Source organism: Hyaena hyaena, unplaced genomic scaffold, assembly GCF_003009895.1.
Source record: "Hyaena hyaena isolate Hyena2069 unplaced genomic scaffold, ASM300989v1 scaffold_67, whole genome shotgun sequence".
Taxonomy (NCBI): Eukaryota; Metazoa; Chordata; class Mammalia; order Carnivora; family Hyaenidae; genus Hyaena; species Hyaena hyaena.
In genome coordinates, this window is record NW_024080699.1 from 4,247,255 (window position 1) to 4,273,120 (window position 25,866).

The 25,866-nt window shown below is 42.7% G+C and overlaps 1 protein-coding gene across 1 annotated transcript in view; it reads left to right on the top strand.

Moving 5' to 3' along the window:
• Positions 1-586: 586 nt before the first annotated feature.
• Positions 587-25,866, top strand: part of GOLGA5 (golgin A5) — a 37,623-nt gene continuing 12,343 nt past the window's right edge. Inside the window, 9 exon segments of the mRNA XM_039232522.1 lie at positions 587-776; positions 2,855-3,428; positions 10,832-11,056; positions 12,820-13,039; positions 13,492-13,615; positions 15,600-15,803; positions 19,260-19,430; positions 22,062-22,190; positions 24,599-24,697. Of these exon segments, the coding sequence (XP_039088453.1) occupies positions 2,885-3,428; positions 10,832-11,056; positions 12,820-13,039; positions 13,492-13,615; positions 15,600-15,803; positions 19,260-19,430; positions 22,062-22,190; positions 24,599-24,697 (1,716 nt within the window). The 5' untranslated portion in view covers positions 587-776; positions 2,855-2,884.

A 25,866-nucleotide genomic window follows, 5' to 3' on the forward strand; every position in this document is an offset into this window, starting at 1 on the left:
GGAAAGACCCTTTATGGGTCTTTTCCGTCGTTTGGGTCTCAGCTTAAATGTCACCTCTTCAGAGAGACCTTCCCTGATCACACTATTTAAAGTGTTTCCTCCATGTCCAGTCACTTCTCCCTTTTTGTCTTTACAGCTTTGATAGCACTCTTAAAATTGTCTTGTTCAGCCATTGGTTTATTTAATATCCGTCTCGGCCGCTAGAAAGGAAGCTTCATGAACTTACGATCTTGTTTTCTGTATTCCCATCCCCTGGGTCCTCAGCATCCCCATCAGCAAAACTGGCAGGCAAAGCGGGAAAGGTGAAGGCTGGGGGGGTCCACCTGGGACTCACGCCCCGCCCAACTCAGGCCTCAAATTCCTTCTAGGCGGGGCACCGCCTCTGTCACCGCCCAGTGCCGCCGAGGGTCCCGCCCCTGGTAGGCGTGGCCTACAATGTTATGCCGGCCGCGTGCAGATAGTCGTCCAAGGGAGGAGAGCTACGTCGCACGCACCAGGCGGAAGAAGGGCGTGGCCAAGAGCGAGGCCCCCGCAGCAGCCGCCGCCACCGCCTGACGCCTCCAGGTGGCTGCCGTCGGCCCTGGGCCGCTCAGGCAGCTCGGAAGCCACTCTGTTTTGGGGTCCTCGCTGCCCTTCCACGTCTCCCGGAAGAGTAGCCGGGCCGCGACAGGGCCGGGACAGGTTTCATCTGCCTGGCCCTCTCGCCGCCGGCTGCGAGGTGGGGGGCGGCCCAGGCGGGCGACAAGGCCGCGGTGCTGCCGCTCCAGAGTCCTCAGGTGAGGCGGCAGCGTGAGCCCAGTGCGCCGGACCGGTCCGCCTAGGGCGTTAACGGTGTAGGCGCGGGGTTGGCGTCCCCTACGCGGAGACTCCGGTGTCTGTGCTTTTGGGGGGCGGAGGGAGAGGGCAGGGGGGCCCCCTCGGGCCCCGGCCGGCATTGTTTGGTGCCCTCCCCTCTCTTCCCTCCCTCCGCCCCCAGCCTGGTTTGGCAGCTCCTCCCCTTCCAGAGGTTCAGCCTGGTGGGTGGGGAGCGAAGTGGGGGGGTGTCTGTACTCGCCTACCTGGGATCTACAGACTGACCTCCGGCCACCCTTCCTCTGTGTTGACAACTGGCCTTCGGGCAGGCCCTGCCACTGCTGTCTGCGGACGCATCCCCAGCCCATGCACTGCCACCGTCTCTTTCTCCCATCCCCGTCCCTGTTGGGCCATTTCCTAGGGCGGTGCCTGAGAAACTACTTGAGGGCACTGCCCTCTGAAGTCCGCTGGAGTCGTTAGTGCCGTGTCCTGACAAGTGCCCAGGACCCATGTTTGTAATTAATTGGGTAATCAACGTTAAGGCATGGGGTTTTGTTTGAAAGCCCTATTAACTTTAAAATAGGAGGCGAGATATAGGGGGCTAAGAAGTATGTTTTGACTGCTTTAATTAGTAAGGTTCATTTGCCGCCCAATCGCGGCCAAGGTCTACATGAGAATAATACTTCACTTGTGTGAGGAGTTTTGTATCTTAGAGCATTGCACCTCCATTTTCAATTGAGGTCTCTTAAAATGTGATATACACAGGTATGGAGTAGTCCCATTTTGTAGGGAACAGGTTTAGAGGGTGAGTTTCTTCTTGAGGTTATTCAGATTGAGGCTAGATGGGAAAGGCAGTGGTTTTTAAAAAAAAGTGGGTTTGGCTGACTTAGATTTGAGTTGCTGAACTGCCATGGAAACTCTGGGGTCTTTCTAAGTCTTTTCCCTGTTTGTGAAAAAAACATTGCTACTTACTGCATAATGTGGTTGTGAAATTATGTGATAAATATAACGTTTGTATGGCGTTTGACATACAAACTAGATTCAGCGGTAGTTACGGATGCCTGATGTGTGCTGAGTATTCAGTGGTAAGCAAAACAGACCTGGCCTTCATCCAGCCACTTCCCTCCTCCCCTTTCCCAATAGGAAGAGACAGAAAAAAATCATATAAAACATAAAATGTTGTGAGGGAAAAGCCTAGCATATGAACAGAGAATGATAGACTCTAGATGGAAAGAAAGAGAACTGTGTTTTGGAGCTCATGACATTCAGGTGAAGACTAAGGACAAGAAAGAGTTAATGATGAAACAGCATCCCAGGCACAACAATGTGCACATTCAAGAAATGGTTGTTGACGGTTTGAGTACAGGTCTGTATCTGTAAGAACTAATTACTTCAGCATCCCGATTCATTCTGGCACACCAAAAAGTACTCCGATCTGTTTATCAAATAAATGGCTATGCAGTCTTTTTTAGCCAGTGTGCACATAGTAGGTGCTGAGCACGTAAATTATCGTAAGTGTACTTTGGAAAGATTATGTGCACATCTAAATTATCCATGATAGTGCTGTATTTGCACATGAAGGTAGATTTAGTATGAATCCAAAGTCTCTTCAAGTTTTAGCACCTTAAAACAAACTTCAGGGAATTCTTTCTATTTGGTTGTGCTGGAAGTTTACTACATTGATTATTTGCTACTTACGTTTGCTACACATTAACATTTGCCTTTTGTTCAAATAGAGGAGTTATAGCAGTAGTGATAGCTGTAATTATTATGGTAATAACAACTGCTATTAAAATGCTTGCCTACTGTGTGTCAGGCATTTTGCGACAAGTTTTTTTATATACTCTTTCTTCTTAAAGCTGTCCTTTAATGTGAACACACTTATTTTCCTCATTTTCTAGGTAAAGTGTCTCAGGTTCAGGGAAGTTGATAGCTCAGGGTTAGATGGCTAGTAAGAGGCAGTGTTAGGCTTTCAGTCCAGGACCATCTGACTCCAGAGCTCCGTCTTCACTGCTGTGTGCTGCTGTTACGCCGTACTGACCGCTTTATGTACCTTTTACAGGTTCACCAGTAGGATTGTTCTGCTACCGTCATGTCTTGGTTTGCTGATCTTGCTGGAAAGGCAGAAGATCTTTTAAATCGAGTTGATCAAGGGGCTGCGACAGCTCTCAGTAGAAAAGAGAACACCAGCAATCTCGCATATAACAAAAATGCTGACTATCCCGAACTTCAGCAGAATACAGATTTGACTTATCAGGCTGGATCTAAAGCTGCGTATATTTCCTCAGCTGCTGAGAACATTAGGAACCAGAAGGCCACCATCTTAGCTGGCACCGCAAATGTGAAAGTAGGATCTAGGGCGTCAGTGGAGACCTCCCATTCTGGTGAAAACACATCTGCCCCTAGGCCTTCATCCCAGTTTGTTCGAAGAAAAAAGTCAGAACCTGATGATGAGCTGCTGTTTGACTTTCTTAATAGTTCACAGAAGGAGCCTACTGGGAGGGTGGAAACCAAAAAAGAAAGGAGCAAGACTCCTGGCCTGCAGAGTTCTCGGACAGCAAGTGGCGGTTCTGTGAACACCAATGTAACCACCGTCAAAACCATCGAGGAAAATCCTTCTAGGAGCCAAGGCGATGGTAGTTAACCAGCCCTCTGTTTCTTTTAGCATTCAGCAAATTGGATGTGCCATAGCCCAAAATGTTCCGGTAGTGTTTCTCAAACTCTGTTTTGTCACTTCTCCCCATAAAGGCAGGCTCTGAAATGTGGTATGAACATGGCCGACAACATGGCAAGCCATTAGTCAGTGTACAGTTATAATAGGGACCTTTGAGTGCTGTCTGTTGGGTACCTTTACCCAGCCTAGCATCTAAGAAATTCTGCCCATGATGATTCTCTAAGATATTTTAAACTACAAAAAAAGACAATTTTGAAATGTGAAAGAAAACATAATTTAAAAAAATTTTTTTTAATGTTTTTATTTATTTCTGAGAGAGAGACAGCGTGAGCAGGGGAGGGTCAGAGAGAGAGGGAGGTACAGAATCTGAAGCAGCCTCCAGGCTCTGAGCTAGCTGTCAGCACAGAGCCTGATGCGGGGCTCGAACCCACAAACCGTGAGTTCATGACCTGAGCCAAAGTCAGACACTTAACTGACTGAGCCACCCAGGCGCCCCTAGAAAACATAATTTTAGATTTGGAACTATTTCGCTTCATTTCTTTTTGGGATTAGAAAATAGGAGGATGTACCTCACATATACTCTGGATTGTGAAGGCTTTTTCTTTGCTTTTCTTTCTTTCTTTTTTCTTTTTTTTTTTTTTAACCCCTTGCTTCCCTCAGAAATAAAACTGAGAGACTGAGCTTTGATCCGAGTTGAAGGGTTGAAGGCGTTGACCTGGTAGTGAAGTAACAGTTTAGAATTCTGGTTTTCACTGTTTTGAAATTACCTCTATATGTTGATCTTCTCACCTGCAAAAATGAGGTTAACATGGTGATGTGCTAATTCCAGTACCTACTAACCATTTTAAAATAGAAATAAACACAATAAGTTCTTGCAGAGATTCTGTATAAAGTTGATGATTAATGGAAGCTTGTTATTTTCTAAAATATTAAAGCTTCTCCCATAGTCCTGGCTGTTGGTGAATAAAATCTGTCAAGTTAAAGTGGTAAAGAGGCAAGTGTTTGGGGCTTTCAAGACAGGATCATACAGTAACAGTTGACTAATTATGTACACACACTCCTAAATTTCTTAACAAGGTCTAGAGGGTGAGAGAGACCTGTAAACATAATTTGTGGGACACCTGGGGGGCTCAGTCAGTTGAGGGTCCGTCTTCGGCTCAGGTCATGATCTTACAGTTCATGAGTTCGAGCCCTGCGATGGACTCACTGCACTCAGTGCAGAGCCCACTTTGGATCCTCTGTCCACCTCCCACTCCCTCTCTCTCACTTTCTCTCTCAAAAAAAAATTAAAAACAATATATGTATAGTATATTAGTATTTAGAATATTAAATACCATAATTGAAATATGGCCAGAGTAATGTGAAGGCATTAAGGAGAATGTAACTAATTAAGGTATTCAGGTAAGGATTCACAGGGGTCTGTAATTTGAGTTGAGTCTCAAAGAATGAGTAGAAATTTCCAGGAGAAAAAGAAGAGGGATTGGAGACAGCATGAGATTCTGTACATGTTTGGTAGAGTAGTTGTTCTAGGCACAGCGTGTAGGAGATGGACAGCAAAGGAAAATGAAGGTAGCAAAGAAGGTTGGGAATTGTTTGTGAAGGCCCTTGTGTGCCTCTTTTTAAATGTTTAAACCCATTACGCGTATACAGCATTACCTACAAAGAGTGGTCCAGGGCAGCATGCCTTGGAAGCACTTGTGTGATAAATAAAAGTGAATCAGTGCCTGCCTCCCCACACTTCTTGAGTCAGGTTTTCCAGGGCTGGAGGCAGGGCATCTGGTTATTTCCTTTTTTGTTCTCCAGGTGATTGCCAGGGCCACATAAGTTGTAAGGGCCATGGCAATGTGATGCTAATAGCGGTCTCTCAAAGAAAGTCGGCAGCGTTTTTCTATTTTTAAGGAAAACCACTTAAATTTAATTGTAAAGGATGGGCCAAAGGGAACCTGGTTGACAAGGAAATTAGTTAGAACCAGTTAATACTTGGGAATTACAAAGATGAAGTTTCATTTCTCTAGGGCAGGGTCTCAATCTTGGGACCAGTGGGCAGAATAGATGTAGGAGGCACCATCTCTGGTGTCTTAATGCATTCGATGCCAGTAGCATCCCCAGTTGTGACAACCAAAAATGTCTCTCTTTCCCTCTCTCTTTAGATCTATATAGATATCTATATAGGGTTTTATCTCTCTGTATCTATAGATATATCTATAGATGTAGACATATATCTAGGTATATAGTTATATGTAGATGTGTAGCCAAATGTCATGTCCCTTGGGAGTAGAATCACCCTAGGTTGTGAAGCCGTGCCCTAGGGTGCCTAGAAACGACTGTGAATGGAATTGCTGGGTTGTAGGGTGTGACATGGTGTGACAGGGTTCCCAGTATGGTGGTACACACCAGAGTTGTTTTCTCAGGAGGGTGTACCAATTCATGCTTGAGCACCTCTGGTTACTATTGCTTCTGCTCTGCCTTCTCACCAGCAGTGGGTATATTCAGTGACATTTTATGTTTTGTTAATCGGGTGTGTGGTTGTGATTTTTCTCATTACTAATGAGGTTGAGCATCTTTTCAGATATTTAACTCTGCAGGTTTTCATGTTCTGGGAAGTGCTATTTGAGTCTTTTGATCAGTTTTTCCCAATGGATCATTTGTCTTTTTCCTTATTGATTCATAGATAATTCTTTCTGTGTTCCAGATGGGGATTCTTTCTCCACCTCCTTCAGTTTTCCCTTGGTTCCCCCCACTTCTCTCTGTGGTGTCTCAGTAGAGTTCTTTTTTTTTTTTTTTTAACTATTCTTTTTTTTTTTTAATGTTTTATTTATTTCTAGGAGAGAGAGAGAGAGAGAGAGAGACAGCGTGAGCAGGGGAGGGTCAGAGAGAGAGGGAGTCACAGACTGAAACAGGCTCCAGGCTCTGAGCTGGCAGTCAGCACAGAGCCCGACGCGGGGCTCGAACCCATGAACCGCGAGATCATGACCTAAGCGAAAGTCGGACGCTTAACCGACTAAGCCACCTAGGCGCCCCTCTCAGTAGAGTTCTTAATGGACATGAATTTATCGGTCTTTGTGGTTTGTTTTTTTTTTTTATGTCTTAGAAAAAAGTTTCCTGTCCTAAGACCGTCAGGATATTTGCCTATATTCTAAAGGTTTTGTAGTTTTGCCTTTCATATTTCTATGTTTATTTAAAGTTTTGGGGTTTTTTTAGATGAATGGCGTGAGGTAGGCGTCTAGTTCCATTTTTTCCCCATACTGTTATCTCACCATAATTCACTGAAAATATTTCCTTTTTCTGTCAATCTGCAATATCACCCTGGTGTTTTGTGCCAGTGCCACGCTGTCTTAATTCGTGTAGTTGTAGAGTGTGGTGATACCCCGTAGAGCGATTTCTCCCACCTGGCCTTTCAGGAATGTTGCGACTGCTCTTGGACTTGTTTGTGCATCCATATTCATTTTAGAATTTGCTTACCAAGCTTCACAAACCTGTTGGCCTTTTTACTGGGAGTCTGTTGCTTCTATATGGACAGTTGGGTGAGAATCAGCATCTTTACAAAACTGAGGTTTCTCACCCGTAATAACATGGTATAATCTCAACTTAGTTTTTAAGTGTCTTTCTTTAAGATTTTATCATTTTCTTCATGGAAGTCTTGCCTACTTTTTGTCAGATTTATTCCTGGTAGTTTATATTTTTTGAAACTTATAGATGGTATCCTTTTTAATGTCTTACTTTCTGTTGCTGATGTATTGGCTTTTGACACACAGCAGCCTACATAGCTCTTAATTTTCATATTTTTCTGTACATACATTTAGATTTTCAACAGTATGATATCTGTGGATAGTGACAGTTTGGTTTCTTCTTAACCCTTTAATCTTTTTAAAAAATCTTTTTCTTGCCTCACTGCATTGGTTTGGGCTAAATCTTGTTCGTCTTTTTTTTTTTTTTTAATTTTTTTTTAATGTTTTATTTATTTCTAGGAGAGAGAAAGAGCGTGTGCAGGGGAGGGTCAGAGAGAGAGGGAGACACAGACTGAAACAGGCTCCAGGCTCTGAGCTGGCAGTCAGCACAGAGCACGACATGGGGCTCGAACCCACGAACGATGAGATCATGACCTAAGCGAAAGTCGGACTCTTAACCGACTAAGCCACCCAGGAGCTCCATTCTTGTTCTTTGTCTTAACCATATACTGTTTAACCAAGTACAGTGTTTGTGTTAGGTTTTTCATCGGTGCTTTTTATCAGGTGAAGACTGTTTCTATGTATATCTAGTTTGAACTGTGTTTTTTTTAAGTTTATTTATTTTGAGAGAGAGAGTGGGGGAGGGGGAGGGAGAGTTCGAGAATCCCTAGCAGGCTCCGAGCTGTTAGCATGAAGCCCAGCATAGGGCTTAAACCCACAAATGGTGAGATTATGACCTAAGTCAGATGCTTAACCAACTGAACCACCCAGCCACCCCTCTAGTTTGAGTTTTTATGTTGAATTTTTGCAATGTTTTTTCCTGTATGTATGAGATTTCATATGATTTTTTAATATTGTTTTTGTTCTTTAATATTAATATGGTATACAAATCAATTGACTTTTTAAAACTTAAAACCAAACTTAACTTTCAGTTTGCTATTATTCCGGTTAGGGTTTCTGCATATATTTCATAAGTGAGAGTGACCTATAATATTGTTAGGTTTAGTATTACCTTTAGGTTATCTTATAAAATTAATTGGAAAGTGTTCCCTGTTTTTCTGTTGTCTTAATTATTTGATGTATGACTGAGATTATTTATTCCCTGAATTTTGCTGAAACTCACTGGTAAAACCATAAGGTCTAGAGTTTTAACTATTGATTCCATTGGTTTTCCATTTCCTTTGTTTTTGGTGAGTTACATTTTTTACCCCTAAGAATTTGTCTATTTCATATATACTTTGGAGGATCATATTTATTTTACTTAATTTCACGACAATAATAAAAGTGTCATAGCTGTAACCTTAACCCAGTTGGACACTAACCTAATCATTCACACTAACCCTGCAGAAACCAAAGCTTGATTGCAGATACTACTGGAAGAATATCAATGTCTGGCACCGTGATAAATGCCTGTTTTTTAAACAGTGTTAATGAAGTATAACTGACATACAGTAAACTACACATACTTAAGTATACAGTTTGATAGGTTTCAACATCGTATACTCTAAAAAATTTATTGGCATAATGTTTGTCAGAAGACCATTTTAATCATCTCTAGCAGTTTTCTATTTTGTTAATTTCTGGTCTTTATTGTTAATTTCTGCTTTGAGGTTTATTCTGTTTTAAATTTTTTTTAATGCTTATTTATTTTTGAGAGAGACACACAGAGTGTCAGCGGGGCAGGGGCAAAGAGGGAGGGAGACACAGAATCTGAAGCAGGATCCAGTCTCTGAGCTGTCAGCACAGAACCCAACGCAGGGCTTGAACTCACAAACCATGAGATCATGACCTGAGCTGAACTCAGACACTTGACCAGCTGAGCCACCCAGGCACCCCAGGGTTTATTCTGTTTTTATAGCCTTTAAATCATTAATTGTCTTCCTTTTATTTTGAATATATATTTTAAATACCATAAATGTCTTTTTATTTTTATATTTTGAAATGTGTATTTATTTTGAGAGAGAGCAAGCAGGGAAAGGTCAGAGAAAGGGGGAGAGAGAAAATCCCAAGCAGGCTCTGTGCTGTCAGCTCACAGCCCGACATGGGGTTCAGTCCTACAACCCTGGGTTCATGACCTGAGCCGAATTCAAGAGTTGGATGCTCAACCGACTGAGCCACCCAGGTGCCCCTAGATATGTCTTTTTATTTTTATTTTTTATTTTTTATTTATTTTTTATTTTTTTAATGTTTTATTTCTAGGAGAGAGAGAGAGAGAGAGAGAGACAGCGTGAGCAGGGGAGGGTGAGAGAGAGAGGGAGACACAGACTCTGAAATAGGCTCCAGGCTCTGAGCTGGCAGTCAGCACAGAGCCCAACGCGGGGCTCGAACCCACGAACCGCGAGATCATGACCTAAGCGAAAGTCGGATGCTTAACCAACTAAGCCACCCAGGCACCCCTAGATATGTTTTTTTAAATACTACTTTATATATCCCACAATTTTGGATATATACTTTATTTCTTTTAAAAACTTTTGATTTTGGAAATTTCAGATATATCAAAGTAGATTTTGATGACTCCCTCCAGTAATACCTATTATCTGGCTACATTATCAAACAGCTTACAGCCACTCTTGTTTCATTTATACCCTCCTGTTTTCCATCCCTTCCTTTACTTCTACCCATATTCTATTGAATATATCACTATTTATCCAGTCTCTTTTATGGACAATGGATTGTTTCCAGTTTTTGGTTATTGTGACTAAAGCTGCTGTGAACGTTTTTGTACTTGTCTATTTGCGGGAAAATGTTTTCCTTTTTGTTGGAAATGGACACCTAGGGAGCGGAGTTACTAGGCGAAATGGTAGGTGCATATTTACGTTTCATAAGAAACTGAACCCTTTTCCAGCAGTGGTTCTCCTGTCTTGTGCCCCAGCAGTAATCTAGGGGAGCGCTGGCTGCTCAGTGGCTCTGTCCACCTTTGGCATTGTCCTTCTAATTTTAGCATTTTAGCAGGTGTGTATTGGTTCTCATTGTGGTTTTAATTGGCATTTTTCCTTGATCACTGACAATGTTGAGAACTTTTCAATATGATAATTGATCATTTGTTTATCTTCCTTTGTGAAGTGTCAGCTGTTTTGCCTATACAGTTACTATTTTAGTCCATTTTAACATTTAGCCATATAGCTATACCTCATTTTTTTTAGAGCATGTAAAAAATGCATCTGCATCACATTGTGTAACAAGAACAGGATGAATCTGAATTTATGAGTCTTTAGCTCTTTGAGTAAGACCTTTTAGACTCCAGTTCGGTATGTAACAAATTGCTCTCAGTTACTACTCTTCTCGCCTTGAAACGCACAGCTGTTCTTTTGTGCCTTTCTATTATTTTCACTGTTGGGTCTTGTCTCTTTTTTTAAGAAAATACTTTGAAGACCAAAGGGGGACTGAAACCTTTTTTACCTAAACCCAGCCACTTTGATTCTCTCTGATTTTCTCCTTCCCAGAACTATATTCTTGTGTCTATTCCTCATCACCATTTATTCAGTATGTCTAGTATTTGAGATCCTTAGAGGTCTGTGGCCTCCAGGCAGGAGAATGATACGTCATCAGAAAGAAGTCTATCGAAAATTAGGTTTACTTTTTATGCCATTTAGCTGTAGCAGTCAGCTTGAGCCAAAAGGCATTCTGCCAAAGTAAACTACTGATGTGTATGCAGTGCGTGTTCCGGTATAACAAAAATGTATTCTGTTTTTCACAGAAACCTCTAATAATCCAGATTCTGGTCATGAAGTTCAAGAGGATTCTTCAAAGGAAAACGTATCATCAGGTGCTGCCTGAGCTGACCATAACCCAACACCTGCTGACGGCAAATCACATGAATTGTCTAATCTTCGATTGGAGAACCAACTATTGAGGAATGAAGTTCAGTCTTTAAATCAAGAAATGGCCTCATTGCTTCAAAGATCCAAGGAAACTCAAGAAGGTAGAGCCTTATTTCAGTTGTGCAGGGTTAGGGATTTTACGTTTCAAAAATAAATGGAAAATTTGATTACATCAACACTTAGAAATATTTCAGATGAGACTTAGAAAATAGTGTTTTCAGGGGCGCCTGGATGGTTCAGTCGGTTAGGCGGCCGACTTCTCAGTTCATGATCTCGTAGTTCGTGGGTTCGAGCCCCACATTGGGCTCTGCTGACAGCTAGCTCAGAACCTGGAGCCTGTTTCAGATTCTGTGTCTCCCTCTCTCTCTGACCTTCCCCTGCTTGCACTGTCTCTCTCTCTCTCTTTCTCAGAAAGAAATAAAACATTTTTAAAAAATTTTTTTAAAAAACTGTTTTCATAGAAATACAGGGCCCAGATTTAGAAGTGGGACCAGTCATCCTGCTACCAACCTGAACCAGAACATTGGCTCTTTTGGTCATTCCTAGGAATCATGAAATTTAAGAACTGAGAACAGAACATAAGTAATCATCTGATTCATTTGGTTGCTTTATTCTGAGCATTCAGGGGGAGCTGCTCATGAACGAGAGGTGAGATTAAACAAGGTCATGGGCATCAGTGGGCAAGGTTACTGTACTGCACTGCTCCCGCAGCTGTAAAGTGAACATGGAATTCACTTTGAAAAGTACCCTCTCGAAAAGTGTAGTGAAGTGGCCCTAGAGTAGAAAACCCTTGGATTCCTCAGAAATGGGTAATTTAAAAGTAAAAGATCCCACGCGTGAGGTAGTGGTAGGGAGTATGTTAGTGTTCATGTAAGTGTGACTGTGAGCAAATAAGAGAAGTCTCTGCCCTGGAGCCTGGCAGTGATTAGAAAGGATGCAGGGACAGTGGGGAAGTTTGGCCAAGACATGGCTAGAGGCCCAGAAGAGTGCAAGAGGAAGAAAGTTTAAGACTTGTTGACTGAGTTTAGAAACAGCTTCACTTTACCAGACTAACGTGGACACAGAGATAGAGCCTTTCCTGAGACTGCATAGAGTTTGTTTTGATGTTAAAATTTTTTTTCTTGCCGGCAGCCAGCTGTTACAGATGATCTGTGAGAGTGTGTGGAAATCCACACTGCACCAGTGTCCTAGACTTAAAAACCAGCATCTTTTGGGGGCCCCTGGGTGGTTCAGTTTGTTGAGCGTCTGTCTTCAGCTCAGGTCACGATCTCACGGTTTGTGGGTTTGAGCCCCACATCGGGCTCTCTGCTGTCGGCATAGAGCTCGCTTCCTGTCCTCGGTCTCCCTCTCTCTCTGCCCCTCCCCCACTTGCACTCTCAAAAAATTAATAAAACATTAAAAAATTGCATCTTTTTGCTATAATAATCAAGAGAAACATTCTTTCCTGTATTTATCTTCAGGTTTTGATTTTGTTTGTTTGGTCTTCCTGGAGTGTATACCTTGGGTTTGGATTTGCATCCTTCCTGTCTCTAGCAGAACTCTCCAAGCCCACCGACCATTTTAGTGTTATGAATTCTGCTCAGTACTGGTTTTGGCTCCCAAATGCTTTATGTTAGGCTTCAAAAAAAATTTTTTTTGTATAAGAGCAGCTATCATCATGCCCTGTTCCAACCTATTAACTGTAATGTAGATGTGAATGTTGGCCTTGAGAAGTGGGTATCACATTTGGAGCAAATAATTTGAAGATACTTGTAAGCTCTTGATTTCGGCAGTAAGCCCTAAAGGCGCACAGAGGAGAATCTGTGTGTGCTCTGAGAAAAACGTTGTCTACCTGAATAGGGAAATTTCCCTGTCTCTTTTTTAGAATTAAACAAAGCAAGAGCGAGAGTGGAAAAGTGGAACGTTGACCATTCAAAGAGTGATCGAATAACTCGAGAACTGCGAGCCCAAGTGGATGATCTGACCGAAGCGGTGGCCGCGAAGGACTCGCAGCTGGGGGTGCTCAAAGTGAGGCTGCAAGAAGCCGACCAGCTACTGAGCACCCGCACGGAAGCACTGGAGGCCTTACAGAGCGAGAAGTCACGGTAGCTCACTTGGTGGTGAACGAGGGAGAGGGGCTGGGAAGATTATTTCCCATACAAGTAATGATAAACACTGCTGTGTATACCACTTTGAGAAAGCTTAGCTTTCGAAATTTACAAAGGGAAAATTTATGTTTTTTTAATGTGAAATGTGTGTGATTAAAAGTTGTCTTACTATTTGAATCTTGAGATGCGTTGTTAGCAAATCCTGCATTTAAAAATATTTGAAGAACAGAGTGTCATTAATCTTTCGACATTTAACGTATGTGGTGTGTGCTTATATTTGGACCCCCAGAAATGAAGATTACGTTCCATTAAAAGGCAAAAAGATTTCTTTAAGAATATTTTAGTCAAGCCATCTTTTTTGTGCTTATAAGCCGACACTCTACAGCTTATTGCACCTTATCACGTGTACACTGGACATGTGCCCTGTCTAGCGGTGTCTTGTCTTATAGAATGATGCAGGACCACAGTGAGGGCAGCAGCCTGCAGCACCAAGCTCTGCAGACGCTCCAGGAGAGGCTGCATGAAGCGGACGCCGCCCGGAAGAGAGAGCAGGAGAGCAGTAAACAGATGCAGGTTAGAGAGAGGGAATGACTTGCATCGCACGTTTTCTCTTGAATAAAATTCTACAGTGCATTTCAGAAAACCCTCTTTCTGTGACAGAATCTGAGTATTTGAGAATTTAGCTTGATTCTTGCTAAATTTAATCCTATGTATTGAAATATACTTAAAATGAAGTTCAGCCTCCTTTATGACAGACAAGGCATCAGCAGGCATATGTGGGGGCTCTACTAAGAGGGTCCTTGCAGGGACGATGCACAAGTCAGATAGGAGTCCCAGAGGGGAGGGGCATTACACCCTCTTTAGAGAAAGCTCTGTCAATAAAAGGGGAGCAACCCCTCAGCACCCCTTTAAAAGAAGAAATACAATTAAAATAGTTAATGTTCATTAGAGACAGACATTTTTTCACTTAATTTCGTTCTGCAATGAACATTACCATTATTTGATTAAAAGCTGATTTGGGGCTTCTTTCTTACAACTGGATGGTGCTGAGAAACTTTTGAAGAAAACGCTTAGAAAAAAATTGCTGATGTGGGGCATCCTGTTTATTTTTTATTTAAACTTTTTCTGATTCCAGTTTATCTCATTTCATTTATTTCTAGAGAAATGTACCTAATATGTAGATTTTTTCTCTTTTTTAAAAGCTTTTTTTAAGTAGGCTTATGCCCAGTGTGGAGCCCAATGCAGGGCTTGAACTCATGTCCCTGAGATCAAGACCTAGGTTACGATCAAGAGTCAGATGCTTAGCGGTACCTGGGTGGTTCAGTCGGTTAAGCATCCGACTTTGACTCGGGTCATGATCTCGCAGTTCATGGGCTCGAGCCGTGCATTGGGCTCTGTGCTAACTGCTCAGAGCCTGGAGCCTGCTTCAGATTCTGTGTCTCCCTCTCTCTGACCCTCCCCAACTTGTGCTCTGTCTCAAAAATAAACATTAAAAGAAAAAAGTATAGTATGACTTCATTTTGAAGTCATTAAAAACAAAAGTTAGGTGCTTAACTGGCTACTACCCAGGTGCCCCAAATTTTACTCTTAAATTAGTTTTTGCATCTAGTTCAGTGATTCTCAACCCTGTCTGTGCATTAGGATCGTGTAGCTTTTAATACTTTCTGATGCCAAGTCTCCACTTCCAGGGAGCCTGATCCCATTGTGTGAGGTGGGCATAAGCAGTGGTGTTTGAGTTTTATAAGAGTCACAGGTGTGTCCATGGGGCAGTGAGGTTGAGAACCACTGGTCCAGGCTGTCTTTTCAACAGGTGAAAATACTTCCGTCCTGAAAGTAACTATCAGCTAGTGTGGGCTTTTTGAAAATCTTATGAATGTATTTTATTTGACACAGTATATCCAAAGTACTGTTACTTCACCATATAGTTAGCAATAAAATCATTAATAAGATTTTTTTTGTATACTTACTCTTCAAAATATGGTATATTTTATACTTAATTCAGTCATTCAGTGGCTTTAAAAGTTTCTTAAGCTAAAAAATTACATTGAACAGTTGATTTGAAAAATTTGAAATAAAAAGAAAACCTTAGCCATACTGTTAGAAAAGATGTAGCTATTGACTTCTTTCATTTGCTTTCTCGTAGACTGTTTTCTGTAGACCTTTTATGCATTGATCAGCTTAGTATCAGGCTAACCAGATAGACCTGTATCCGGGTGACTTTACCATGAAAGTTTCTTAAAAAACAGATTTCCAAGCCTCATCTTAGAAATCCCAATTCACTAAGCCTGGGGAAGGCCTTTGGTGGCTGCATTTTTTAAAAGCTCCCAAATTAATTCTGAGGCACTGCCATGTCTGGGAGCCTGCAACCTTAGAGTTCCTATTCTTCAGTTCTTAACAAATGAGGTGGTGTGTTTTGTTTTGTTTTTAAACCTCCCTGTTAGGTTGTTGGACTGAGCTAAAAAAAAAAAAAAAAAAATCCCGTAAGATATGTGATTAGATGGTTGTAAAATATATCTCAAAGGAAATGCCATAAGTATGACATGAAAATTTGTCACAGAGTGAGTTTGCTGCGCGCCTTAATAAAATGGAAGTGGAACGTCAGAACTTGGCAGAAGCAGTTACACTGGCAGAGAGAAAATTCGCGGACGAGAAGAAGAGAGTTGACGAGCTGCAGCAACAAGTCAAAGTGTATAAGTCCAACTTGGAGTCCTCCAAGCAGGAACTCGTTGACTACAAGCAGAAAGCTACTAGGATACTCCAAGTAAGCTTGAAATGTGCACTTTGGGTGTTGGGATTTCCCAGTTGGGAGACACTTTTGACTCCACGTTGATCCGTGAGGGGACTCGTTTTGTGTTTGGCTAGGCTGGCTGACATCACATGCCTTATTCCGCTCACAGGTGCTATAAAAGGCTGAAGTGTCCCTTGTGCCAACCACCTTTCTTTCTTTTTGCTTAAAATTCATTCTGCCACTGCCCAGGCCAGGCCTGCCACGTGTCACCTTAACCACGCAGTATTGATGACTCTTGTCACGCAGTCACTTCTTACCAGGCTTCCCCCCCACCGCCTGGTGTCTCCGCTGACCTTCCCTTCCACTCCGCTGAGACACGCCGTGTCAGTCTTTGACTGATGTTAGTCCTCAGCTTCCCCTTCCTTTGCCTCTCCGGTCGGGGCGGGGGGCGGGGGGGGGGGAACATCTGCTCTCGTCTTCTCCAGGGAGGAATTTTCAGCCTGTACATTGGTTCCCGCCCCACCTCATTTCAGCTCTTCCTCCTGAGTCCGTGCTCTCCCTGCTTTTCCCTCTCTGCTGCCTTCTTCCAGCTCAGCTTACTCAAGAGCCCATGGTTGCTTAGTGGAAGGTCAGACTAGATCTTGGAACTCCTGCCTAAGGAAAAAAAACCATACTTTTGGCTTTTTTGACCACTTTGATCCATTTCCTTGTCCTTTCTCTCAATGTCAGACTTACTGGAATTATTGCAAATATGTTGTCTTAATTTTAGACCTGTTAACTTTAACTCCTTCGTGTAATTTCTGTCCCTGCTACATTTCTGAAATTGTCTTCCCAGAGGCCTTTGATGACCTGAATATGTATTTTCTTACTTTTCTTAGTTTCCCCCCACTTTGACTTTGGTAGAGCACTGGACACTGTTAGCCCTCCTCCCTTCCTGAAGCTCCTGCCTTCTGGTGTCACTCGCACGGCCATCTCTCTCTCTCTGCTCTCTCTCCCTGCTCGTTCTGTCTCTGTTGGGCCCTCTTCCCAGTCTCCAGAGGAAGAGTCCTCCCCAGATCCTGTCTAAACCCTCTCTAACCCCTTTCTTCGCGTTGTCATACTCTCACTCTGCCTCCATCACCTTGATGTGACATCAGCTTGTCTCCAAGCCTAAAGTCCTGACCCCAGTTTCTAAGTGCCTGCGGTGCGCCTCTCCGTGGGACGTCCCATCCCCCAAACCAGCTTCTCCTTCGTTCTCCTATTGTGATAGATATTATGCCTTCTTCCCAGGCAGTAGAGCTGGAACCACATGAGGTTTGACTCCACCTTTTTCCTTCATCTCCTGCCTCCTTCCTGTTGGGTATGAGCACCTTTTTGACTCCTCTTTCATGAGACAGCATATCTGTCTCCTCCAAAGGGTTCTAATTATTCTTGCTATGTCACTCTAATCAATTCATTTAAAAGGTCCTAACTGAGCACTTAACTATTCACGAGGTCGTATGGGAGGTGCTGAGGGTGTGTCTTCTTTCTGAAAAGAGCAGTTCAGTTGGCAAAAAGACACTGAGGTAATTGATGCGATGACGTTATTGATGCATTAAGCCCTTAAAACCTGCTGGGGGCGGGGTGGGGGGGAGTTGGGTGACTGGAGATGCTGTATAAAGAGGAACTGAAGGATGAGTAGGAAGACTCGTATGGGAGAGAGGTCTGCTAGGACAGCCTGTGCCGGAGCGAAGGGGTCCTGAGGGAGCGTGGTGCCGGTGGCGGACGACGGCAGCTGGTTCCCTTGGCCGTGATGGTTAGGGATGAAGAGGAGGAAGACGGGGAGCGTAAGGACTGGCCGTGATGAGGAGGTGAGGGGAGAGTTGGCACAGGGCCCAGCTCGTAGGAGGTGCTCAGTAAATTGCTGCGGACGTGGAGGGGTGAGGATGGGATGGCGAGATGGAGACGTAAAGAGGAGGGTGTGAGAATTAATGGTGAGGAATAACGAGGACCGGGTCTAGTTTGCGGCAGTGAAGGTGGCAGACAGGACAGCTAAGAGACGTGGAGGAGGTGGGGTGTGTGAGACTGAGAGACTTAACTGGAGGAGGGGGAAATGCAAGTGGACCGAGGGAGCACTCTGGTTTTCTGGCTTGAGTGCACGAGAGCTACTCCCTGCCGTGTGGCAGGGAAACAGGGAAGCCAGCAGGCTAGCACTGGACATTAGGACGGGACGATGAGTTTGCAAAATTGATGTGATGCTGGGGTGAAAGTTTCAGGAAAGCGATCCGAAATACACGCCTGGTGCTCAGCACACAGGTCTGGGCACTAGCCCAGAGAGAGGGAGAGAATTCTGTTTATGATAGAAAATTTGAAAATTACAGAGAAGTTTGAAGAAGTTGCCCAGAGTTCTACCGTATAAAAAGGGAAGACTATTTTTGATGGAGGAGAGTGCCATTCAGATATTTCTACTGAAGGGGAAAGAGCTGATGGTCATTATTGCTGGCCTACAAAGATAGCACTTTTTGAGCTAGTCTTCCCACATCAACTCTCTTCTTCCAACTCATCTCTTCTACCAGGGGTTGGTAAACTCTTTCTGTAAAGACCCAAACAGTACATATTGTAGGCTTTGCAGGCTCTCTGTGGTCACCATCACATACTCTTTATTTTCTTATGACCCTTTAAACATGTAGAAACCATCCTTAGCTTGTAGGCTGTACATGGATAGGCCACAGGCCAGATGTGGTCCATCAGCCATAGTTCGTGAACATGTATGTTATACTCCTGCCAGATTAACCCTCCTAAAATACAGCTCTGGTCCTAGCACTTCCGGTCTACTTCTTGGTCACTTGTCTTGGCCCACCAAATAAAGTCAAGCATTTTAGTCTGGCATCTGAAGCCCCCACAGATTGGCCCTAACATTCTACCTCAGCACGCCTCACATTAGGGCTTTCTCGTACACCTTAACGCCGTTGCATTTTTATGCTTTGCCCTGTCTTCTCCATACCTGTCCGAATCCTAGCCGATTTTCAGGACCAGCATAACTGCTGCTTTCAGGTAGAGCCTTGTCTTCCCCAGAGGTGCTTTCTCCTTCTTAGAACTCTGCAGGCGGTCTTGGCAGACGCCTCTCTCAAAACTTCCCTTCTGCTTTATAAGGCAGAGGATGCCATCCCAACGGGGGACATCTTCATTACACAGGACACTGAGCACAGTGCAAAACCCTCTGTAGGCATTCCATAAACATTTGTTGAGTAGCATGTGATGGAGGAAAAAAAGCCTGAGGAAGGAGGAAAAGAACATGTGAGAAAAGTTGTGTCGATAACAAGTTTTCAGCAATAACATGGGCCTGGGGGCTTCAATCCAAGGACGGTATGCAGCAAGGCTCTGTCGCATCTTTGTCCCACTGTGGACTTCTTTGATGGAGAATGTAATTGGACTATTTCCACAGCGGCTTTGTTAGTGTCAGATTAATGGCATTCAGTATACAAGCCGACCTCAGTTTTGCTTCAAGGTTATTTCTTTTTTTTATAATAGTCTAAAGAAAAATTGATTAACAGCTTAAAGGAAGGCTCTGGGTTTGAAGGCCTTGATAGCAGTACCGCTCACAGCATGGAGCTGGAGGAACTTCGCCATGAGAAGGAGATGCAGAAGGAGGAGATACAGAAGCTAATGGGCCAGATCCATCAGCTGAGGTCTGAACTACAGGTAAGATTCATTGTGGGTCGGCTGCACAGCCAGCCACGCACCCCCAGCTGTTGGCAGGTAAGGGGAGCGGCGAGGGGGCATTTGTGTTTTCAGGGAAGGGTGTTGGTGAGACAGTGCGTGGAACTTATGCAGGACCAGCGGTCACCATGCAGAAATGAATCTAAAGCGATAGGTTTCTTGTCCACTGACTGTGAAGGGCTGGAAATAAGAGCGGTAACTAGGTTCGTTCATTAAACCAATTCTTCCTCTGCCCCCCATGTGCCGGGCATCTTATAGGCTCGGGGTTATAGCAAGGAGCAGACAGAACCTTCGAATTTGTGGATCTTGTGATCTAGTGGTTAAAACACAAATGAGATTTGGGCTTGTGTGTAAAACTGGAATGTTTTCTGATACTGGAACGGACACAGGGACGGTCTCTTAATTAGAGTTTCAGACGTAATCTTATCATTTATGGTTTATGTGTAATTGCTGTTTTTAATCCACAAATAAATGGAGCCTTTCATTTAGTTTAAAAACATGGAGTCCTCGACATAAATATCATAGGAGTGGTCTCTGAGAACAAGAGAAGATAAAGTGCTGGCTAACAAGCCTTCTTTAAAAGAAAAACCATTTTGCAAAGAATACTCACCCATGCATGAACTCAGCAAGTGATTGGTTTGTGAGATGTTTATGATCTACAATGGAAAGTGTGGAAGTCGTGAGGGTAGGGCTTCTTGTCTGGAGTGTGGGCTTGGATCTCAGGCTTAGTAGATGTGTTGCCTGCACCAGACACCACTTCTCACTGAGCCTGACTTTTTTCAGCCATGAACTGAAGGTAAACAGAGCTTCCCTTGAGGATAAGGGATATGTGTAAAGGGCCTGGCATTGTTCCCAACATGGGTTAGGCCCTCAGCAACTGTTAGCTCATGTCACGTCTGGATTTTTTTCATATTGGCCAAGTAGAAGAGCTTATAAAGGCTGTTGTCCTCAGAATCTGGAAAGTAGGATTTTTTTCCCTGTAATTAATTATGAATTCCAAAGAATTCAGTCCCGTGAACTTAGAAATTGAGTGGATGCTAATCTTATTCACGCTTTGTTTTGTTCATACATGTATTTTGGATGAGATTATGAAAAATAGGACGTGTTTTATTTAATATCTCATCTTTACCCCAGCATCACTGAGGACATTGACTATTTCCCAAGTTTATGAAATCTGTAGTAAGGATTAAAGTGTATCCAGCAGAATGAGAGAATTGTTAACGGCTCCAGTAGCTGTCATTCACTAAGCACTGCTATGCCAGGCATTCCCTGTAAGGGAGATGGTGCATTCTCTTTCTGCAGTTTGAAGAGAAATTCAGTCATAGAGAAGGAAAGTAGTTTCCCTAGGACTGGTAAAGTAGCAGAGCCAGGATTAGAACCTCTGCCCGATTCCAGAATACGTTCTTAACCATTGCCTGTACTGCCTGCAGCTCAGGAATTCATTTGATTAAGTCAAACTGATGGCAAGATTAATTTACCTACTATCAATCCCCAAAACTCAAGGATAGGGAAAAATAATTGTACTTATTGCTGTTCTCTAAGTCCACAAAGTTGTGTTATCTGGGAGTATCTGTTATTATCTGAAAGTATCATTAATCTATCTGTTCTTCCAAACAGTATGTGAAGTGTGGAGACGTAGAGATGAGTTCAAGACAGAGTGTACCAAAAGATCAAAAGCAGATGAGATGCCAGTTTTTGTCTCTTGTGGGACTGTATGAATGGATGCATGCTTAACCCATACAGGGGAAATTGAGAAACCTAGAGTTACATTCTTTGCCACTAGTAGATTTATTAGGAAATCTAGAAGGTGGGTTTTGAGTTTGAAGAAATGAGAATAATGACACTGAGAGAAGGCGGAAGAAATATAGAAAGATATACAAACAGATAATGGTAATAAAACTAAAAAAAAAAAATGAAATGGGGGCACCTGGGTGGCTCAGTCGGTAAAACGTCTGACTTCAGCTCAGGTCATGATCTCACAGTTCGTGGGTTTGAGCCCTGCGTCAGGCTCTGTGCTGACAGCTAGCTCAGAGCCTGGAGCCTGCTTCAGATTCTGGATCTCTCTCTCTCTCTGACGTTCCCCTGCTCACACTGTCTCTCTCTCTCTCTCAGAAATAAATAAAAACATTCAAAAAATTTTTTTTAATTTAAAAAAGAAATAATAGACTAATTAATCTGAGGTGATGTGAGAGAATGGTTATATTCTTAGTTTCTGTTGAGTACTTAGCACACAGGCAGAAACTAACTGTAACCTGCAGTTCCATGGGACCAGTGCGGCAAAATCCTTTGTGATATTATATTCCTGTTCCTTTTGAAATCGTTAGCTTTTGATTGGAGCCATAAATCTCCCAGTGAGCCACTGTTGACGCATGCTCATTAGATCACGTGGTTCGGGTGCTGTGGCAGCTGTGGTATCCTGTCCGTGTGTCTCACCGTTTGCCGTGTTATACAGTGAAGCGTCCGTTTGTGTCCTCCTTTTAGGCGGAGACCATGTCCACTCACCTTTATCCCCCAGTGCCCGCCCAGCCCCGTGCATGGCGCATAGTGATTACTCAGTAAGTGTCAAAATGAACAGTTAATTATTGCTTTCACATATCAGGCTCATCGTTTCAGGATATGGAGGCCCAGCAGGTTAGTGAGGCAGAGTCAGCAAGAGAACAGTTACAAGACCTACAAGACCAAATAGCTGGACAAAAAGCATCTAAACAAGAACTGGAGGCAGAATTGGAGCGACAGAAGCAGGTAAAGATTTTAGATGGAAGATTATCGAAGGAAGATGTTCTGCTGGCGGCCCTCGGAGGATACTCTTCTAGTAAAGGACCTTAGTGACATTCTTGTAGGATGGGCTTGGAGCGGTGATGCTAAATGGGACCTTCTAGGTCCCTCCTGTCTTGTTACTACCCACCCCCTTCACTGTTTATTTGGCAGATGAGAAATAGACCCACACAACGGTTACAGGGCTTGTCTCTTATCAAACAACGACTAGAGAATAGCACAGAACTCAGGATTCCGGTCCCAGAGTTCTTTCTACTGCCTCATATACTACATAAACATATACTACTACCTCATATACTCTATGTACATATACTGATGCCTCATATACCACATGTACATATACTACTACCCCATATGCCCCACGTACATACACTGCTGCCTCATACACCCCACGTACATACGCTGCTGCCTCATACACCCCACGTACATACACTACTACCTCATATACTATAGTGCGTATGTATAGAAAGCTTAAAAACATCAGTTGATTTTCATGTTTTATTACGTTTGTGCTTTCTAGGGACAGCAGTAGTAGTATTTACTAGAAATATAAATACAACATTATTGCCATGTTAGACCGCTCTTTCTGTTTGAGAAGAAATATTTATACAGAGTGTTCTTACAAGTCATGTTTATAATTGTATTTCTTTGTTTACTTAGCAGTGGTTTGCTCCCCAAACCAAATTATCATACTTTAATAGACATATGATAGTTTCCTTATTACAACAGTTAAACGTGCTTACAGCCACATTTTCAGAAGATGCTGTATCTAATGTTACCAACCCCTGTAATTTACTAAATAATGACACTGTTACAGGCACATAGTGTATGTTATTTTATTTTATCCTCACAATAAAATCTGTATTCTCTTTACAGAAAACTATTCTTACAATTATCAGTGCATCACTTATAACATTTCCAGCTTTGTGTATTTATATTCCTAGACCTTTTTTATTAGGATTTATCATTTCTGAAACTTGTTCTATTCTCAGAGAAATGTTTGTTTTTATTATGAACGTGCCACTCAGCTGTTTGCTGAGTAGTGAGGGGAAAAAAGTCCATTGAGTAGCAGCCTACAGATACATCATAGTCTGTCGTAGATAATTTAGTTATGAAATTGACTGTCCTTTCAGAAATTGCATTTAATTTATTCAAGGAGCTATTATTATATATCGAAAAGCAAAAATTTGATGTTCTTGATGGTTAGATAATTTTCATTTTATTACGGCAGATGGCTTCACCACACCCACTGCCAGTGCCCGTTTTTAAAATGATAGAATTAAGTAGGGCGAGTGCAGCTGAATGTAGCTCTAGGCTGTTTATTTAGTCATGAGATGTTCTAGGTATTAGGGCTTAATCTTGGCATTAAACAGTCCCATAGTTTTCCTTTTTAATTTAAGTAATTTCAACCTTAAATTTTGTGCTAGCCTAAGAGCTTGAAAGAAACAAGGCAGACCTTCTTGTAAATTGCAATTCTCCTACCCTAACTAATTACTGCCTCATTTTCTTTATTCTCCCTTATCTCAGCTTTTTTAATCAGTAACATGAGCAGGCTGAACTAAATGTTTTACCGTAGTCTAGCAGTTTGATCCTGTCTCACATTTACGTCTTCATACTTCTTCCCTTTACTTCATCTGCACAGTTAAGCATAATGCTTTTGAAGGTTTCTTAGTTAACTACTCTGTCTTCCCTGGCATGTGCTTTGTCTTAAATTGCGACTGACACTGACTCATCGTATCCATTGTACAAACCAGCAGCACATTCGTGCAGTTGTTAGTGAATCTGGAGGTATTCTTTTCTCTTTTAGCAATGATAGAGCAAAACGGGCACGGTGTTGCCTGGTCCAGATAAGCACGTGAAGGGCTGCTCAGCATCACTAATCACTAGAGAAATGCAAATAGGAACCCCACTGAGACACCAGCACATACCCATAGAGTAGCTACACTTACCGGAACTAACGATACCAAATGTTGGGAAGGATGTAGAAGAACTGGAACTCTGTCATATTGCATGGGAATCCCAAGTAGCGCAGGTTTTTTGAAAACAGTTCACAAAGTAATTTGGCAGTTTTTCCCCCATAAGTTAGACCTAACCCTTATGTGATCCAGCAGTTCTATTCCTACGTATCTACCCAAGAAACATGAAGACCTGTGATCACCCCAGACTTGTGCTTGGTTATGCCTCATGTGCGGGTTGATACAGCACGCCCGAGTAGTGTTCATCAGACCCGTCCGCGTCTGTCCGTTCATCCATTCAGGATAGATGGTGGTGCGTGTCAGCTGAGTGCCTCCTGCATGTCAGCCACTGTTTTAGGTACTGGGGATGAAATAGGGGACACTGATAGGGCTTCTGTTTATTCACGTCTCACTTTGTAGGAATTCCACTACATCGAAGAAGATCTGTATAGAACGAAGAACACATTGCAAAGCAGGATTAAGGATCGAGAAGAAGAAATTCAAAAACTTAGGAATCAGGTATGAATGAGTGTTCACAACTTAGGAAGATATCCCATTGCAAAATTAATTTTTTAAGGGCTACAGAAAGACCTTCTTTTCCCATCTTTTCACCTCAATTCTGCTGTTGCAGTAGTGACGTATTATTTTCAGTCTGATGTAGAAATTCATCTAATGCCATTTGAGTCTGCATTTGCTGTATTCTGTGGCTTCTCCTAGAAGTGTTTTGTAGCCAAAGCCATCCGAGGACGTGTGACTTACCCCAAATTTCCTATCTTCTAACTTCACTGATGGTTGAGCCGATTGCCAGTTTCATAATTGTGGTTTCTCTTTCCTAAGAAAAATCCAATGATAAATCTTCTTATTAACAATTGATAAGTCTTTCATAAAGTCCCAAGACCTGTTTTCAGCTCTGAAAATGTAAAACATAGGAAATAACATGTGCCCACCTGCCAGATTTACCTGTGCTTACCGTTAACTATGACAGAGGCACGCATTCACATATCCTATAACTGTAGATTATCCTTTTCTCCCTTGTAGTTATTGACTTAATAAATAATGAACTCACTGATCATCTAAATAATTTATATGAAGATTGGTTCTTCCTTTTTTAGTTAGCTAATGACTTAGTTGAACATAAAAAGTCAAATAATTTTAGTCTTTAAGTTCTCAGACTTCATAGTAGTCCATAATTTAAGATATTTTAAAATATTTTAATTTTATAAGAGTTGGAAATGGAGGTGCCTCAGTGGTTCAGTCAGTTAAGCATCTGACTGAATTTTGGCTCAGGTCATGATCTCAAGGTTCATGAGATGGAGCCCGCATTGGGCTCCATGCTGACAGGACAGAGCCTGCTTAGGATTTTCTCTCTCCCCTTCTCTATGCCCCTCCCCTGCTTTACTCTTTCTCTGTCTCTCTCTCTCTCTCTCTCTCTCTCAAAATAAATAAACATTAAAAAAAAATTTTTTTTTTAACAGTTGGAGGGGTTCCTCGGTGGCTCAGTCAGTTAAGCATCCTACTTGGGCTCAGGTCATGATCTCACGGTTTGTGGGTTTGAGCCCCGCGTCAGGCTCTGTGCTGACAGCCAGCTCAGAGCCTGGAGCCTGCTTCAGATTCTGTGTCTCCCTCTCTCTCTGCCTCTCCCCTGCTCATGCTCTGTCTCTCTCTGTCTCAAAAATAAACTATAAAAA